The sequence below is a fragment of the Danio aesculapii genome, chromosome 3 (assembly GCF_903798145.1).
Source record: "Danio aesculapii chromosome 3, fDanAes4.1, whole genome shotgun sequence".
Taxonomy (NCBI): Eukaryota; Metazoa; Chordata; class Actinopteri; order Cypriniformes; family Danionidae; genus Danio; species Danio aesculapii.
In genome coordinates, this window is record NC_079437.1 from 11,435,608 (window position 1) to 11,456,992 (window position 21,385).

Sequence of the window (21,385 nt, forward strand, 5' to 3'; positions counted from 1 at the left end):
TATGGTGAATAAAGCCCCACCTTCTAGTACGGGAGTCAGTCATCGATTGCTATTGACTGACGTTTCTTTGGAGGAGGGGCTCTGACCAGATGTGTGCATTTACGACAGTTTCTGCAGTTGTTATTAATCCTCTGGTATCAGCAAACACACTGGAATCTCAGCGAATACTTGCTTAAAACACCTGAGAAATATATCCACATAAAGCTTGGAAACTCTGAATGGACCAACTACACTTGAAAACAAATGTTCTTTGGTTTTAGCAATCTGTATGAAAAGAACGTGAGGTACAGTCCGTACCATCAAACGCACATCGCATGACAGCAACTACACAAACGGTCACAAACTTGTAAACAAAGAGGTCATTTTGTCGTTTTGGGAGGAGATTTATAATCAAAACCAAGTTGTAAATTACTTCAGAAGACCAACGCAATCTGACGAAGCATTATCCAGAGGATGATAAGTGTAACACTACCATAAATGAGGTTTGTGTCGTGATCTAGTTCCTTTAGAACACACAGTTTAAAACTTTACTAGAGAGTGATCATACAGGTGTGGATACATCTGTACCAGCTCTGCTGGTCAACCCTCCAGTGTGTTCATGTCGCTAACTTAGGCCCAATCCCAATTCTATTTTTGTACCCCTACCCCTTCCCCTTGGCCCTTAAAAACGAGTGTAAAGGGGAAGGGCTTCAAAATTTACCCTTAAGGATTTGGACAGCACTACAGCACCTGCACACGTCATCATATGTCATTGCAATAAAAAAAAATAATAATAATAATAATTCCTTACATTTTATATAGCACTTTTCTGGGCACTCAAAGTGCTTTACACATAGAAGGGGATCTCCTCATCCACCACCATCATCCACCACCAGTGATTTCTTGCTTCATAAGAGATCAGACAATCGCGACTGCTGTAGTTATTCCAGTTGTGTTATTTTTTAGTTTTTATCTTCAGGAAATCACTGAAGGCATATATTATGTTATCATAATGATCTAATGTGGCAATAAGATCATAACTGTTCTGTGCATTTACACAGTGGCCATATACATCTGTGTAAACACACGAAAACAACATTAACATTATAGCAGACACTGTAAAAAGCTCATTCCCAGTCACTAGACTTTTCTGACAGGATATTTCAGTGTCATCGAGTGACAGAATGTTGTGGGACTGCTATACAGGAGTAATTATTATGGATTATAGATCGCGAAATTTAGAGTTTTTTATTTTAGCATTTTTTTAAAGCATGAGGCTAAAACATGAACGTGATCATAAATATATTAACACATGTGTTTGTTTGTTGTAAAAATTCATAATAATGACAAAAAATACTAATTTGTGGATCTCCTTACTCCCGGGTCCAGCAATATTGCCGTTGTGGCTGGTGTATTCTGGGAAATTTTCTTACCCCTTGGTTTAGAGTGTGGTCCTGAAAAATCTTTGTTCGAAGGGCTACACCCCTTCCCCTTAGCCCTACGCCTTCAAGCTAAAGAGAATTGGGACACCCCTACCCCTTGACATGAAAACGAGGGGTGGGGGTAAGGGGAAGGACTAAGGGGTAGAATTGGGATTGGGCCTTAGTGTTATTGTGCTGGATGTTTTTCTGTTGTCTGACTCTGAACTGTGTGGATACAAAGCACATCAAAGAAGGCAGAGCTACAGGATACACCAACCGATTGCGTTATCATCACTGGCCAATGGTAGCTCAAAGGTGTTTAGGACCAAAACAAAATCCCCCAAAAAGTTTGCTTTGGTGAACTATTTCGAACTGTCGAAACGAACTCAAAATGAACTTCTTTTGGTCCGATTTCTGATCAAAATTAAGTCATTTTAGTTCTTTTTTTGATTTAGTTTGAAGTATTGACCTTATTTTTCGTGTATGAGCTCGTTATGCTTCTTGATGTTGCAAACTGATATTTTCTTATCATATTATTCTTCTTTTTAAGTACACTACCTGACAAAAGTCTTGTTGTATATCCAAGTTTTAGGAACAACAAATAATAATTTGACTTCTAGTTGATCATTTGGTGTCAGAGGTGGCTTATATGAAAGGCAAAGTCCTCTAGATTACGCTTATTTTACCAAAATAAAATATGATCTTGCCTTGATATTTAATGATTTAATGAGGACAGGAAGGTCTGACTTTAAGCAAAGACAGCGTTCTTGCACGACTCTCAGAATTCATCAAGATTCTTTGGATTCATCTTCAATGCCTCCTCCATCTTACCCCAGACATGCTCAATAATGTTCATGTCTGGTGACTGGGCTGGCCAATCCTGGAGCACCTTGACCCTCTTTTCTTTCAGGAACTTTGATGTGGAGGCTGAAGAATGAGCAGTGCTATCCTGCTGAAGAATTTGCCCTCTCCTGTGGTTTGTAATGTAATGGGCAGCACAAATGTCTTGATACCTCAGGCTGTTGATGTTGCCATCCACTCTGCAGATCTCTCGCACGCCCCAATACTGAATGTCACACCAAACCAAACCATGATTTTTCCCTCACCAAACTTGACAGATTTCTGTGAGAATCTTGGATCCACGCTGGTTCCAGAAGGTGTTCTGCAGTGTTTGTGATGATTGGGATGCTGTTCAACAAATCGCCCTTCTGCCACTTTTCCAAATGATCAACTAGAAGTCAAGTTATTATTTGTTGGTAGTGCATAGTCATGAACACACTTGTAAGTAGTTTTAGTGATTTCTACCATTTGTAGTCCTAGTCATTTCTCCAACAGGAAACAGAATCAGAAGTTCTAAAATAATCACAAAAACGAGCGCACTTCCACATTGCATAGATCAATAACGGGGCCTTAAACAGCACTGCAGCTAAACTTTTGAACACTTGAGCTCCTGTTATTTATTTGTGCAATGATTAATGTATTTTAAGATGTTCTTAGAAAAGAGATATGTTGTGAAACCTGACATGAATATAGATATCATATATTTCAAAGACACGTGTTCATAATTACACTAATAAAGTAGCATTTCAGTCCCTTTTACTTATGTAGCAAAATCCCCTCTGCTCTCCTCAGATTCCTCTTTCATGTGAATCTTTGATTTGCAAAGTGAAATAAGAGCAGAGTGAGAGGAACAGCAACACACACACATACACACACGACATATCAGACACCTATTGTTTAAAGATAATGATCATCTCCAATATTTATGTTCATACCACAATCTCGCCTGCAGCATAGTTGGTCCAAAACTAAGGAGCAGTCTGCCACCACCTGTCAGAACTGCCTCCACGCTAGTTCATTTCAAAGGAAAGCTAAATACACATCTTTTCTCTTGTGCTTTTAAGTGAAGTTTTATGAACTAATTTCGAGAGGAGCACGTGATATGATTGAACACAGCTGAATTCTCCTCCGTAATCAGTAATAATCCAATCAGATTGATTTTAACTTACAATAAAAAAGAGAGATATTACCCTATTGCCTTATCTTAGTTTTGAAAGAATCCCCCCTTCCACCCCATCACCTCCTTTTCCTCCCTTTTCTAAGGGGAGCTCTCGAGACCTACCTGATCTCGGACCCCCTTTATATGCTTATTGACCAGGCGGGAGCCTTGGGTTCAATTATCTCCAAGCTCAGGGTTCTCTCCCAGGACAGCATGCCAAACCTGCTATTAACGCCAAGCATATATAAGTGTGAACTCTTGAAATGTAAATAATGTATGGGGATATTTTGTTATTTATTTTCTTTTTTTTCCTTTCTTCTCTCTCTCTTTTTTCTTTAATACCTCTGTACAGCACTTTGGTCAACTGAGGTTGAACTTAAGTTGATTAAGTTCAGTTAAGTGAAGTTGATTTATGAATAAGAAAGACGTCGATGGAAATATCCACAGGGAAAACTACTGCACATACTGCAAGCATCTTTACGTTGTTATGAATATTAGTATCTTGCAAGATAACTAGTAAAAAATATTAAGTTCTGTCATCATCACAAGACAAAAGAAATTAGTTATAAATAATTGAAAATAATTTTGTGATGTTAATCGTAAATAATAATGTGATAATATATAGAGACATATATTTACAGTACTTACAGGAGGGATAATCATTTTGTAGAACTGTAAATGCTATGCGAGTATGACTGCTTACAGAATGAGAACGAATGTAGAGTAGGACTTGATTTTGTCCTCAGAAAATTGTATTGGATGATTGTGGTTTTGCTGATAGAGAGTGACAGCTAATTGATGACCGAATTTTCATTTTAGACATTGGCATTTGCTTGTTTGAGTTATTTGTTCTTCATGAAGTGTTTTCTTTCTGTAGGCGGTTTGGTGAACACATGGAAATGGTCCTGAAGGATTTGTTGATGCCCAATCTGGTGTGGCGTTCGGGTCGATCGGCTGCAGCTGTCAGAACCGCTGCTCTCAGCTGTCTGTTAGCTGTCCTACATGGAGAGGCTTTCCCAGCAGAGCAAGTAATAATACACGTACATATAAACACTATCAGTACAGCTGAGCCTTTAAAGCAGGGGTCTCAAACTCATTTTACCTGAGGGCCGCTAGAGGCAGATTCTGGGTGAGGCTGGGCCGCATCAGGTTTTCCACAAGAAATTAATTATATTATTAATTTCTAATTTGTTTATTTTTTCATCTCCCTTTGTATTTTAATTAAATAAAAATAAAGAAAATTAAGAAGATTGAAATTTTTTAAGAAAATTGTCGGCACCAGTGGTGCAGTGGTTAGTGCGTCGACGCATGCACTCCGGTGCTCGCGGCGACCCGGGTTCAATTCCGCCTCGTGGTCCTGTGCCGATCCTTCCCCTCTCTCTACTCCCCATGCTTTCCTGTCAATACTCTCTACTGTCCTCTCAAATAAAGGTGAAAACCCCCCAAAAATTATAAAAAATACAATAAAAATTAATTAATCAGTAATAAATAATTAGATTTACTGTTATCCGCTGTGCTGTTGTTACAGGACAAAGCAACACTGTGTTGTTGTCATTTGTTTTGACAATTTTTACATCATATAGAAATATATGTAATGCTTTTTGTGGGAGGCAATGCAAATACAATGCAGGTAGAGCGATGCAAATGACCCACAAATAACGGTGCGACTCTATAATTGGTCCGGGTTACCAGGGTCTTTTATTGCCGATGGACAGGAGTCGATGTGTGACTGCAGACGACTACGTTAGGCTGCATTGAATTCCTTACTTTTGTTTTATCCCACCGCGTACGCATCACTTAGATTTCTTTTCTGCTCACTGCGCGAAACCAGTAGTTAAACGCGTGGACATTTTAAAAGACAGCTGAATGAGATCCAAAAGTTTACGTTCATATAATTATCAATCACCTGTTTCTAAATGGTCTGGCTTTAAAAGTTAGGGGGACATACCCCCCCCCTCCCCACATGTTTTTTTGCATGTTTTTTACACTTTCAAGATCATCAAACACTTTAAATATTAGTCAAATATAGCACATCATGCAGTTTTGAAATGAAGGTATTTATTATTAATGAAAACAAAATCTAAAACTAAATTAAATTAAATAGGACCTTCCTGACAAGTGAAGTAGACCAAAGGATCCTCAAAAGCTAGACATCATGCTGAGATCCAAAGAAGTTCAAAAACAATTGAGAAATAAAATAATTGAGATCTACGAGACTGGAAAAGGTTATAAAGATGTTTGTAAAGCTCTGCAGCGAACCATAATGAGAGCCTTTATCTATAAGTGACAAAAGCATGGAACAGTGGAGCTCTTTCCGGAGGAGTGGCCAGCTGACCAAAATAACTCCATGAGCACAGCGGCAACTCATTCAAGAGGTCAAACAAGACCCCACAACAACATCCAAAGAACTGCAGGCCTCACTTTCTTCAGTTAAAGTGAGTGTTCATGACTCCCCCATAAGAAAGAGACTGGGCAAAAATGCTTCGCACAGCAGAGTTCCAAGATGAAAACATCTACTGAGGAAAAAGAACATAAAGGCTCGTCTCAGATTTGTCAGAAAACATCTTGATGATCCCTTGATGAGATTTTGGGGAAAAACATTCAACATTTTGGAAGCTGTGTGTCCCATTATGAGAGGCTTAAAAGTGACACCGCATTTTAGAAAACGAACATCATACCAACAGTAAAAAGGTGGTGGTGGTGTGATTGTCTTGGGCCGTTATTGCTGCTTCAGGAACTTGAAGACTTGCTGTTATAAATGGAACCATGAATTCTGCTGTGTACCAAAATATCCTGAAGGAGAATGTCCAGACATCTGTTAGTGACCTCAAGCTGAAGCAAACTTGGTTTCTGCTGCAGGACTGCGATCCAAAGCACACCAGTAAGTCCACTTTTGAAGGGCTGAAGAAATGTCCTAACGTCAATCCAATTGAGATGCTGTGTCATGACCTTTAAAAGGCAGTTCATGCTCTGCCACCCTTCGAAGGAAACTCATTTTGTCTGCTTGTATGCGAGATCTTGTCCTTTCGGTGATGACCCAAAGCTCATGACTAAAGGTGAGAGTAGGAACGTAGATTGACCGGTTAATCGAAATCTTTGCCTAACGGCTCAGCACCTTCTTTACTACAACGGACTGGTACATCGACCACATTACTGCTGCCATTGCACGAATCCGCCTGTCAATCTCATGTTCCATCCTTCCCTCACTCGTGAACAAAACCCTGAGATACTTAAACTCCTCCACCTGGGGTAAGGACTTCAGATGGCAAACCTGGAGATGGCAAACCACCTTTTTCCGGTGGAGCACCATAGCCTCAAATTTGGAGGTGCTGATTCTCATCCCTGCCGCGTCACACTCGGCAGCAAACCGCCCCAGTGCATGCTAAAGGTCCATGTTCGATGAAGCCAACAGAACAACATCGTCTGCGAATAACAGAGATGAAATCCTGTGGTCCCCGAACCAGACCCCCTCCAGCCCAAGGCTGCGCTGTGAAATTCTGTCCATAAAATTTATGAACAGAATTGGCAGCCCTGTCGAAGTCCAACATGCCACCCTCCCTGACCACCCTCTACAGAATGCCACGAGGGACACGGTGGAATGCCATCTCCAGGTCCATAAAACACATGTGGACTCGTTGGCCATACTCCCATGAACCTTCAAGCACCCTGCTGAGGGTATAAAGCTGGTCCAGTGTACCACGGCCCGGATGAAAACCGCATTGTTCCTCCTGGATCCTAGGTTCAACCATCCGCCAATTCCTCCTCTCCAGTACCCTGGCATAGACTTTCCCCGGGTGGCTAAGGAGTGTCATTCCCCCTATAGTTGGAGCACACCCTCCGGTCCCCCTTCTTAAAATGATCTGAAACATTAAACTGACTAGCATGTAAAGAAATAAGAAATCCAATAAGGGGGCAAACACTTTTTTACTCGACTATATATATATATATATATATATATATATATATATATATATATATATATATATATATATACATAGAGAGAGAAAGAGAGAATCAGATTTACAAGGTAAATAGATTATTCTCACACATAGTCTCCATTTATTTGCTGAAAAATACTGTAAACACAGTAATAGTGTGAAATATAGACAATAACGGTTTTGTGTTTGATTATACATCGGAATGTATTTTATTCCTGTGATGACGAAGTTGACTTTTCATTCATCCAGACTTCAGTGTCACGCAATTCTTCAGAACACATTAAAATACAATGCAGTTTATTGGGATTAGATCATTTCCAATAATTGTCAATGATTCTCTAACAATACATCGTTCATTTTGGGGAAAAAATGTGACAAATGTCATTACTGCAACATTTCATCTATCACTTTTTTCTCACTTTGTTTCATTTTAGACCGGTTTAGTATATTCTTGCTGACTAAAAGTATAAATATGTTTGAATCACTGTTGTTTAAAGTGTGCATAGTGTTGTGTATGATGATGATATGTATGGTGTTGTGTATTGAGGTGGTGTCAGCGGTGGACTCTCTCTCCTCTCTGCTGATCTCTGCACTGGAGGAAGACTCAAAACTGGCTCGTCTTCTGGCCTGTAGATCTCTTACCTCCCTGCTGAAGATCACGGCACAGCAGATCAGCACTGACCAGCTCAACCAAATCTATCCAGGTAGTAATAAAAATTTACAGCATGGACTTTTTATTTTTAGATTCTGTCGTCTTTCACTTAAGTCACATCTGTGTACAAAATAATCTTTACACAGGCGATTTAAAGGTCCTGGGTGACGAAATTTGCGTTTAGAAAATATAAAACTGATATAAACATGTAAAGCTTGCAGATTGTCACTTCCATCTAAGTGGATCAATCAATTTTTTTTCACATCACCTCAGTTTCTCATCAAATCGTCTGACTGTTCAGATGCTTTCTAATATCTGACATGCCCCGCTCCCTTCTTATTTGTTTTCATTTGATGCACTTGAGTTCAACCACTTCCACTGGCAGAGCTGTGATAAAAACCAAATGCTGGCTGTTTTTTTAAAGGGAGGGGCTAATATATGTCCCGCCCTGTCTTCATGTTTTGGTTGAAATTACGTCAAACATCGAATAAAAAAAAAAAAAACACTTCACAGGATCTTTAAGGTGACGCTAAAGCTGGTCTGCTTAGAGTTCAGTGAAAAACGCTATATACAAAAAATCAATTTGATAATTTCAAAACACAATTCATACATATGCAAATCCAGTTCTTACATTAAAACTTTATTGATAAAATTCAAAACACATTTCATAAATATGCAAATCCTATTTATAAATGCAAAAGAATTTATAAATACACAAAATACAGTTTGAAAATTCCAAAGTTTGTAAATACGTAAATCTACGTAAAAATACGTAAAGTAACAACTTGTAAATATGTAAATCTAATTCAAAAATTCAAAACACAATTTGTAAATTCAAAACACAATTCATAAATTCACAAAACAATTCGTAAATTCACAACACAGCTTGTAAACACGCTAATCTAATTCGTAAATTCAAGACACAATTTGAAAATTCAAAACACAATTCATAAAATTCAAAACACAATTCATAAATATGCAAATCCAATTCTTAAATTCAAAACACAATTCATAAATATGCAAATCCAATTCTTAAATTCAAAACACAATTCATAAATATGCAAATCCAATTCTTAAATTAAAAACACAAGTCATAAATACCAAACACAATTCAAAAATCCAATACACATTTCATTCAAAACACAATTTATAAAATTCTAAACACAATGCATAAATATGCAAATCCAATTTGTAAATTCAAAACAAAATTTACAAAATTCAAAACAATTCATAAATACACAAAACACAATTTGTAAATTCAAAACACAAATTGTAAATTCAAAAACAATTCGTAAATTCACAAAACAATTCATAAATTCACAACACAGCTTGCAAACACGCGAATCCAATTCGTAAATTCAAAACACAACTTGTAAATACGTGAATCCAATTCGTAAATTCAAAACACAACTTGTAAATACGTGAATCTAATTCATAAATTCAAAACAAAATTTGGAAATTCAAAACACAATTCGTTAATTCAAAACACAATTCGTAAATTCACAAAACAATTCGTAAATTCACAACACAGCTTGCAAACACGCGAATCCAATTCGTAAATTCAAAACACAACTTGTAAATACGTGAATCTAATTCATAAATTCAAAACACAACTTGTAAATACGTGAATCTAATTCATAAATTCAAAACAAAATTTGGAAATTCAAAACACAATTCGTTAATTCAAAACACAATTCGTAAATTCACAAAACAATTCGTAAATTCACAACACAGCTTGCAAACACGCGAATCCAATTCGTAAATTCAAAACACAACTTGTAAATACGTGAATCTAATTCATAAATTCAAAACACAACTTGTAAATACGTGAATCTAATTCATAAATTCAAAACAAAATTTGGAAATTCAAAACACAATTCGTTAATTCAAAACACAATTCGTAAATTCACAAAACAATTCGTAAATTCACAACACAGCTTGCAAACACGCGAATCCAATTCGTAAATTCAAAACACAACTTGTAAATACGTGAATCTAATTCATAAATTCAAAACACAACTTGTAAATACGTGAATCTAATTCATAAATTCAAAACAAAATTTGGAAATTCAAAACACAATTCGTTAATTCAAAACACAATTCGTAAATTCACAAAACAATTCGTAAATTCACAACACAGCTTGCAAACACGCGAATCCAATTCGTAAATTCAAAACACAACTTGTAAATACGTGAATCTAATTCATAAATTCAAAACACAACTTGTAAATACGTGAATCTAATTCATAAATTCAAAACAAAATTTGGAAATTCAAAACACAATTCGTTAATTCAAAACACAATTCGTAAATTCACAACACAACTTGTAAATATGCGAATCCAATTCGTAAATTCACAACACAGCTTGTAAACACGCGAATCCAATTCGTAAATTCAAACCACAACTTGTAAATATGTAAATCTAATTCAAAAATTCAAAACACAATTTGTAAATTCAAAACACAATTCATAAATTCACAAAACAATTCGTAAATTCACAACACAGCTTGTAAACACGCTAATCTAATTCGTAAATTCAAGACACAATTTGAAAATTCAAAACACAATTCATAAAATTCAAAACACAATTCATAAATATGCAAATCCAATTCTTAAATTCAAAACACAATTCATAAATATGCAAATCCAATTCTTAAATTCAAAACACAATTCATAAATATGCAAATCCAATTCTTAAATTCAAAACACAATTCATAAATATGCAAATCCAATTCTTAAATTAAAAACACAAGTCATAAATACCAAACACAATTCAAAAATCCAAAACACATTTCATTCAAAACACAATTTATAAAATTCTAAACACAATGCATAAATATGCAAATCCAATTTGTAAATTCAAAACAAAATTTACAAAATTCAAAACAATTCATAAATACACAAAACACAATTTGTAAATTCAAAACACAAATTGTAAATTCAAAAACAATTCGTAAATTCACAAAACAATTCATAAATTCACAACACAGCTTGCAAACACGCGAATCCAATTCGTAAATTCAAAACACAACTTGTAAATACGTGAATCTAATTCATAAATTCAAAACACAACTTGTAAATACGTGAATCTAATTCATAAATTCAAAACAAAATTTGGAAATTCAAAACACAATTCGTTAATTCAAAACACAATTCGTAAATTCACAAAACAATTCGTAAATTCACAACACAGCTTGCAAACACGCGAATCCAATTCGTAAATTCAAAACACAACTTGTAAACACGCTAATCTAATTCGTAAATTCAAGACACAATTTGAAAATTCAAAACACAATTCATAAATTCAAAACACAATTCATAAATACACAAAACACAATTCGTGAATTCAAAACACAATTTGGAAATTCAAAACACAATTCATAAATACGCAAATCCAATTAGTTAATTTAAAACACAATTCATAAACTCACAACACATCTTGTAAATACACAAATTAAATTCGTAAATTCAAAGCACAAATTGTAAATACGTGAATCCAATTTGTAAATTCTAAACACAATTTGGAAATTCAAAACACAATACATAAATATGCAAATCCAATTCTTAAATTAACTTTATTCATAAAATTCAAAACACAATTCATAAATAAGCAAATTCTATGCGTAAATTCAAAATTTTTTATAAATACACAAAATACAGTTCGTAAATTCAAAAAAACATGTCATAAATATGCAAATACAATTCATAAATACGCAAATAAAATTCTTAAATTCAAAACACAAGTCGTAAATACCAAACGCAATTCATAAATTCAAAACACAATTCAAAAAATTCATAATTATGCAAATTTAATTCTTAAACTCAAAACACAATTCATAAATACACAAAACACAATTCGTAAATTCAAAACACAATTTATAAAATTCAAAACACAATTCGTAAATTCAAAACACAATTTATAAAATTCAAAACACAATTCGTAAATTCAAAACACAATTCGTAAATTCAAAACACAATTTATAAAATTCAAAATACAATTCGTAAATTCAAAACACAATTCGTAAATATGCAAATCCAATTCGTGAATTTAAAGCAAAATTCACTAAATTCAAAACAATTTATAAATACACAAAACACAATACGTAAATTCAAAACACAATTTGTAAATTCAAATTAAAAAAAAAAAAGAATTTATAAATAGTGTTTTGTGTATTTCTGAATTGTGCTTTGAAGTTATAAATTGGAAATGAAAAAAATTTGCTGTGAGTGTATGAGTTTAATTTTTGCAAATATATTATTTTTGAGACTGATCTTGCTCCATAGCTTCAAGCTTGGTTTTCGGTGTCCCCTTTGCTGTGTAAAACTGCCTTAATAGTATAACTGTTACTGTGGAGTCTCATAGTCCAGATGAAGTATGTGAGGATGTTTTTCTGTGTGTTTTAGAGCTGCTGAAGCGTGTGGATGACAGCAGTGAAGACGTGCGTGTGGAGGCTCTCAAGTCTCTGAGCATGTGGTTCTGCTCTCTGGGGAAAAACTACGACATACAGTCCAACCGTCCACACCTGGATCTCCTGTTCCAGCAGCTGCTGCTCTACATGGACGACCCTGACACCACAGTCCAGGACACAGTGCTCGGTACAGCTCTCTTCTTCTCCAAACCAATCTGCAAACACCTTCTATTTCGCAACATGCATCAACAATGACCCGTATTCATTATGGTGGTTTGAGAAAGCCAACATACATCTTTAAGTACACATGACATCAAAATGAACCATATTGATTTTGTTAGCTCGCATTGCTAGTTTTGTGGTGAACAATTCAGCTGTGCATGTCATTCAGATAAAAAAGTTTTCCCTAATCTAACATTGAAATCTGAAAATGCACTTCCTGTTTGTTTTCAGTTAAATTCTCAGATTACATCTGTCTGAGATATTGGGCGTGGCTAACATACTTAACCTCGCTACCCCAATTGTCAGTTTAGTCAGCGCTATTACAACAAACAGAAATAGTGAGGGGGAGGTGTCTGTTAGGTGGTAATAACTTTCCCCAAACCTTTTCCTGATCTTTCTACTTTACTACATCCAATCAGCTCACAGTAGAAATCACAAGCCACGCCCACTGTTTTCTCATTTAATATTCTGTTTCTCTCGAAACTGCTGAAAAAAAAACTTCTTGTTCGTTCAAGCTATATTAAGAACGCATCTCCTCCTCGACCTTTCATACTACACCCATTAAACCAACTCCAAATCTTCAAACAGTTCTGACTTATGGCTCATTTCCACTGACTGGTACGGTACGGTACAGTTCGGTTTGGTACGGGTCACCTTTATCAGGCTTGCATTTCCACTAACAAGGGTACCCTTTTGGTGGGTGTGGTGTATGACAGAAAGTTTCAGTCGACGTCATTCTCGCTCGAGGAAATGTCTACAATAAAGCTGTATGGGTCACTTACATATCATATGAGAAGCTCTTCTCACAAAACAGATGCTTTACACACATAAATACTAGTGTAGAAATGTTTATTACTAACTTTTCAATGAACATGAGTTGATTATAACTGCAGATCAATGATAGTGCGAAACAGCCTACTGTAACGTCTGTTATTATATTAAATAACTAAATAAATGAACATATTTAAACACATACAGCCCCTTACAGTCTCTGATATGTTACCAACTACAGAAGAACTACACACAGCAGACATTTCGCCCGTATTTAGGTTCAAAACAACACAAATTATAGTCTACAGTCAGTGAAAACCTCTCATCTGTGTCTGTAATCTTCAGCAGCACATGTAGCCTCTGTTAGAGAGTAATTCCGTCATTCCCAGTTCATATTAGTCCCAAAAGATGAAGATAATAGTTAAACATGGCATTTTGTTTGCTGAAAAATAATGTGCTCCTTTTTTTCCGGCTTCTCCTTTGCTTCTTCACGCTTCACTCTCACGTTTGTCAGTGTCTGACAGGATCGGGTTTCAAAAGCACGTCAATAATCAAGCGCAGGTTATTATCATCAGCTCAAGAAGTTTTTTATTTCAGATATAATGTTAGACGCGTGCGAGTGCTAGCAGCGTTCAGCTGCGCGTCTAGCTCCACCTTTTGGTACCCTTTCGAAAGGGTGTCGAAAAAGTGGTACGGTACGGTTTGGTTCGGTACGCCTTTTGACAGTGGAAATGGCCATAAAAGCATACCAAACCGAACCGTACCATACCACTCAGTGGAAACGGGCCATTACGCTGCTATATCTTTTCCAACTGATCCGACTTTTAGTTTTCTGAAAACTGACCTGGAAAATTTGGAGAAATCCTATTGACTTAACATTGGATCAAACTTTGTGACCTCATAACTTTGCACCGAACTGACGTACAGACTTATGACTGGACTCATTTTACTCAGACTACCAATCTGCCAATCACTGATGACTTTTTAAATTCCTAACCACACCCTAGCAACCAGTTACAGGACCCTAGCAACTGTCCCATAGACCTTGATGAGCTGTTTTAACACATGGTAATAATTCTAACATGCTAGTGACATGACAATCATGCTAGAAACATGTTAGCAACATGCTAATTTGTACTAGAAACATGCTAACAACATGCTCAACGCATGCTAATGACATGTTAATTCATACTAGAAACATTTTAACAACGTGCTAATTTGTACTAGAAACATGTTAACAACATGCTAATTTGTACTAGAAACATGCTAAATCATGCTCAAAGCATGCTAACGACATGTAATTAATACTAGAAACATTTTAACAACATGCTAATTTGTTACAGAAACATGCTAATAACATGCTAATTCATACTAAAATCATGCTAACATGCTGATGATTCCAACATGCTAGTGACATGGCAATTGTTTTCTGTGTGTGTGCTTGTTTATAAAGACACAAAATTAAATAATGACATGGGTATGACCTAGACCTATGACCTCTATGAGGGTGCTTTACGAGGACATGCCTTGTGCCTTCTCAAACTATTAAAAATTATAATTAAAGGGATAGTTCAACTAAAATCTAAAATGATGATTTACACACACTTTACATGTTCAAACCTTTATGAGTTTCTTTTGTTAAACACAAAAGAAGATATTTTGAAACATGTTGGAAACTTGTAACCATTAACTTCCATAGTATTTGTAGAAATATGGAAGTCAGTGGTTGCCGGTATTCAACTTTCTTCAAAATATCTTCTTTTGTGTTTAACAGAAGAATGTAACTCATAAATGGTTGGAACCATTTGAGGGAGAGTAAATAGTGAGTAAATGTTCATTTTTGGGTGAACTATCCCTTTAATTATGATTTTTAACTTAATATTGATTTTTTTAGGCCTTCAAAATTTGTCACAAGTTTCCAGTGAGGGTTGAGGTTAGGGAAAGGTGTAGGACAAAGCCATATAATAGACCCTTTTCACACAATGGTAACTTAAGACGCATTTAACGGTCATCATCTTGAATTCTTGAAAGTTTTTAATATTTACTTTTTCATATTTTTATTTATGTATGTACATTTATAAAGTTATATTTTGTATTACAGCTAATTTGCATCAAATTACACAAAAACTAAAAATAATTACCACGTATGCGGGGTGTTTCTTACGCAGTATCTATGGACGAGACAGTAAATCTGACATTGTTCTCTCTTCTGGCTTCCGTTGTAAGTCTCACGCAATTTTATTTCCATTTTTCTAAAAGTTTTAACACTATCATGGAGTTTTTCTTTTATTATTTCAGCAAATATAATAATGCAAAAAAAGTATCTGTGGTACTCTCCCAACTAAAATGACTTCTGCTGCTGAGAAACCCATAAATATAAAAAGATCTATAAGCAAACCTCCTCGTAAACCATATAAACAAGTGTGTTTGTGTGTGTGTGTTAATAGTTCAGCTTTGTTCTATGGTCCACTTGACTGATCCTACTGTTCTTCTCCTCAAAGAACCTCATTAATCCTGCATATTCACAGTGGATCTGTCACTCGCTGCTCTGCTACTGGCAGAAGACCAGCGGGTCAAGAGCTGTCAGCACCTTTACATAATCCCCCACAAACACACACTCACTCACTTTTCTCTTCATACACACTCATTAATGCTTGATCACGATGAAGGATGTCAAGCACACACATATACAATGTTGGTCAGAATTTCTTCATGTGTGTATGTTCACCAAGGCTGCATTTATTTCATACAGTACATTTAGATTTTGAAGTATTACCAGGAATTACTACTTAAGGGTTTTGTGTTTGAATATACACTCACTGGCCACTTTGTTAGGTACACCTTACTAGTACCGGGTTGGACCCGCTTTTGCCTTTAGAACGGCCTAAATCCTTCATTCTATAGATTCAACAAGGTACTGGAAATATTCCTCAGAGATTTTGGTCCATATTGACATGATAGCATCACGCGGTTGCTGCAGATTTGCACATCCATGATGCAAATCTACCGTTCCACCACATCCCAAAGGCGCTCTATTGGATTGAGATCTGGTGACTGTGGAGGCCATTTAAGTACCATGAACTCATTGTCATGTTTGAGTAACCAGACTGAGATGACTGCTGGAAGTAGCCATCAAAAGATGGGTACACTGTGGTCATAAAGGGATGGACATGGTCAGCAGCAATACTCAGGTAGGCTCTGGCATTGACAAGATGCTCAATTGGTACTAATGGGCCCAAAGTGTGCCAAGAAAATACCCCTGAACCGTCCTTCGGGTGCTCCGGTTCCCCCACAGTCCAAAGCCATGTGCTATAGGTGAATTGAATAAGCTAAATTGGCCATAGTGTATGAGTGTGTGTGTGTGTGAATGCAAGAGTGTATGGCTGTTCCCGCTGTGTAAAACGTATGTTAAAATAGTTGGTGGTTCACTCCACTGTTGTGACCTCTGAAATAGAGACTAAGCTGAAGGAAAATGAATGACTACTGAAAATATTCATATATAAACTCACTTAAAATCTGAAAGAATATTTCGGATTCAGGTTTGCATCACAACAATAAAATATAATGTTTTTAAAAATGTAATACAGTAAATCTTTATTTTAAGTTGTAACAATATTTCTGTATGTTTTTTATTAAATAAATGCAGCCTTGTTGAGTCTTTCAAATACTTTTAAAACATAATTTCTCCACACCTGTATGTTTGACCGGTTTTCCGGTGTACACTGTAAAATAATCTCCGTTTATATCAAAGGAGTTTATTTACCGATGATAATTCTGCGGCATCGAGCATACGAGACCAAATACACTTTGTCTGATCTTGTTTTCCTCCTTTTAATCTCATCTTATCTTTAGTTTTCATTCAGCTCTTAAACAAGTGTCGCATTTCAAAGACACATCAGACGTGATTAATGTCCATTATAACACCACACTTGCCGTATCCCATAATCCCTCATTCCACTGGTTAAGCTTATAATAACAGCACTCTCACGCTGTGCTTGAGTTACTGAGGAAATTCACTCGTATCTTTGCACAAAGAAAACCTTGTTTTCCGCTGCACTTACAAATGTATAGAGCACTGGATAAAAGGAAATCCCCCGACCAAACAAATCAGGATAAAACCAAATCCCCACAACAAAGACGAGACTGCTGAAAGAACACAGATCGGCTTTATCAGCTTCCCTTTGTTCCTAAACGGTGAACTGGCTGGGAAAGGCACTTTTTATTTATTTATTTATTACTCATAATGATACAACTAAAGATGCTTTTGCATACTCACAATGTAAAAGTTTTCATTTGTAAAGGTAATTTGATTAATTGGAATGAGTCTGGCATTAGAATAAACTACTAAACATTTATATTAGGAAAAAGTCAAAAGTGACAGTAAAGACAGTTCTGATGTTTACAAGCATTTCTTTTTCAAATAATCCTGAGCACCTTGCATTTTAACCACCTGCTTGCACCTCACATTTTTGCCGTTGCATTCTGTGTGCATGCAGTTGAAAAAAGTCAACTCTAAGCGTGGTTTTTCATTCTCTAATCAAATGAAAGCAGAGGCGGGGATTCCGTTGAGGGGACTGCAATGTTTGTGTTGCCAAGACTACTTATGGAGAGTTTTAAAGATAGATGAGAGGGTAGTGGATTCACACTGATTCAGTGGTTGCCTAGCAACATAAAAAGTGCAGCAAACGACAGAAGTCGACGAACGTCAGTGTCGAAAAATGACGGACAATAGAGTTGACCAACGAATGACAGAATTGATGAATGACAGAGTTGACGAACGACAGAGTCGACAAATAACAGAATTGATAGTGACCGAGTCAGTAAGAGTTGATGGACGACAGAATTGGTGAACGACAGATTTGACAAATACCAGAATTAATAGTGACCGAGTCAACGGATGACAGAGTCGACAGACAACAGGGTTGACAGTTGGCAGACAACAGAGTTTACCAACAAACGACAGAGTCGGTGAACGACAGAGTCGACGGACAAAAGAGTTGACAGTTGACGGACAATAGAGTTGACCAACAAACGACAGAGTCGGTGAACGACAGAGTCCACAAATCCCAGAAATGATAGTAACAGAGTTTACAGACAATAGAGTTGACAGACGAATGACAGAGACAGCAAATACCAGAATTGACAACAACAGAGTCAACGGACGACAGAGTCGACAGAAGACAGAGTTGATAGACATTAGAATTGACAGACGAATGACAGAGTCAGCGAACCACAGAGTCGGCAAATACCAGAATTGACAACGACAGAGTCGACAGACGACAGAGTCGAGGGAAGACAGAGTTGATAGACATTAGAGACAACAGAGTTGACGGACCAAAGAGTTGACAGTTGACGGACAATAGAGTTGACAGACGAATGACAAAGTCGGCGAACAACAGAGTCCGCAAATACCAGAATTGACAACAACAGAGTCGACGAACGACAGAGTCGACGGAAGACAGAGTTGATAGACATTAGAATTGACAGACGAATGACAGAGTCGGCGAACAACAGAGTCAGCAAATACCAGAATTTGACAACAACCGAGTCGACAGACGACAGAGTCGACAGAAGACAGAATTGATAGACATTAGAGACGACAGAGTCGACGGACAATAGAGTTGACAGACGAATGACAGAATCAGCGAACAACAGAGTCCGCAAATACCAGAATTGACAACAACAGAGTCGACGTAAGACAGAGTTGATAAACAAAAGAGTTGACAAACGAATGACAGAGTCGGCGAACAACAGAGTCAGCAAATACCAGAATTGACAACAACAGAGTCGACGGACGACAGAGTCGACGGAAGACAGAGTTGATAGACAATAGAGTTGACAGGCGAATGACAGAGTCGGCGAACAACAGAGTCGGCAAAAACCAGAATTGACAACGACAGAGTCGATGGAAGACAGAGTCGACGGAAGACAGAGTTGATAGACATTAGAATTGACAGACGAATGACAGAGTCGGCGAACAACAGAGTCGGCAAATACCAGAATTGACAACGACAGAGTCGAGGGAAGACAGAGTTGATAGACATTAGAGACGACAGAGTCGACGGACAAAAGAGTTGACTGTTGACGGACAATAGAGTTGACAGACGAATGACAGAGTCGGCGAACAACAGAGTCCGCAAATACCAGAATTGACAACAACCGAGTCGACGGACGACAGAGTCGACGGAAGACAGAGTTGATAGACAATAGAGTTGACAGACGAATGACAGAGTCAGCAAATACCAGAATTGACAACGACAGAGTCGACGGAAGACAGAGTTGATAAACAATAGAGTTGACAAACGAATGACAGAGTCGGCGAACAACAGAGTCAGCAAATACCAGAATTTGACAACAACCGAGTCGACAGACGACAGAGTCGACAGAAGACAGAATTGATAGACATTAGAGACGACAGAGTCGACGGACAATAGAGTTGACAGACGAATGACAGAATCAGCGAACAACAGAGTCCGCAAATACCAGAATTGACAACAACAGAGTCGACGGAAGACAGAGTTGATAAACAATAGAGTTGACAAACGAATGACAGAGTCGGCGAACAACAGAGTCAGCAAATACCAGAATTGACAACAACAGAGTCGACAGACGACAGAGTCGACGGAAGACAGAGTTGATAGACAATAGAGTTGACAGACGAATGACAGAGTCGGCGAACAACAGAGTCAGCAAATACGAGAATTTGACAGTGACACAGTCGACGGACAACAGAGTTGATGGACAAGAGTTGACAGTTGGCAGACAATAGAATATCAGAGTCGACGGGTGCCCGAGTTGGCAGGCATCGAGTTAACGATGACAGTTGACATTGATAGAGTTTATGAATGACTGAGTTAAAGAATGACATAACAGAGAATGACATATAATCAGGTAACATAATCAGGCATATTTTTATTTATAATTTTATGCATTTTGAAATGTAACAACATGTATATTGTTGCTTATTTTGTTATTAAAACTGCTTTCTGACAATTAGTTAGTTGCTAGATGTTTGTTGTTTTTGACTGTATATAAATATGGGTGTGTACATAAAGCTGAATATCTGTGTTTGTGTGTCAGATGTTCTGAAGGTGGCGAGTGCAGTGGACCGAGATCTCTTACAGCAGCAGACGGAGAATGTGAGAGAGAAACAGCGCAGCCCAGAGTACTGTGACAAACTCCTGCAGCACATACACTCATTATGACACACACACACAAAAAGACACACTCACACACACAAAGCTCCAGACATGCATATATATATATATATATATATAGGAAAACATTAAAAATCATACCTTTTATAATTAATATACCCATATTGCTCATAAAAACATTGACTGTATTTGTCTCCTAGATTTGAAAATGAACTTATTTAAAATGTGCCTTTTCTATTTGCAGTCGACATCTTTATTATTCATTGAATTGACAATTGTTATTAAATAAATGCGTTTATTAAACATTTTCTTTCACATTTGTGTTCTCAGCAGATGCTTTCTTGCCACAAAAACATGTCAAGAATACATTCATAAATAACATAAATAACAATACTATCATCATAGTAATTACTAAAGGCAAATAAAGATAGTTCACACAAAATGACAATTTGCAGATTTATTAAATAATTTTTGTGTACTATCCCTTTAAGTATTCTTAATAAACTACATTAGTTGGCACAAAATGCTAGCTAATCAATACTGTTTGTTCCCTTCATACACCACCTGATAAAAGTCTTGTCCCTTATCCAAGTTTTAGGAAGAACAAATAATAACTTGACTTCTAGTTGATCATTTGGTATCAGAAATGGCTTATATGAAAGGCAAAGTCCTCTAGATTACACTTACTTTACCATATAACCGTGCCTTGATTTTTAATTATTTAATTAGGACAGTAGCGTCTGACTTTGCTTAGACAAAAGTCTTGTCACTTAACAGAAATAATGTACAGTATAGAATATAAAGTCATGGTGCAGTGGAAAAAGAATGAACATTGTG

The 21,385-nt window shown here is 36.7% G+C and overlaps 1 protein-coding gene across 1 annotated transcript in view; it reads left to right on the forward strand.

Moving 5' to 3' along the window:
- dnaaf5 (dynein axonemal assembly factor 5) overlaps nucleotides 1-20,754 on the forward strand; it is a 49,622-nt gene extending 28,868 nt beyond the window's left edge. Inside the window, 5 exon segments of the mRNA XM_056449455.1 lie at nucleotides 4,277-4,427; nucleotides 7,885-8,041; nucleotides 12,394-12,585; nucleotides 20,472-20,596; nucleotides 20,749-20,754. Of these exon segments, the coding sequence (XP_056305430.1) occupies nucleotides 4,277-4,427; nucleotides 7,885-8,041; nucleotides 12,394-12,585; nucleotides 20,472-20,596; nucleotides 20,749-20,754 (631 nt within the window).
- The last annotated feature ends 631 nt before the right edge of the window (nucleotides 20,755-21,385 follow it).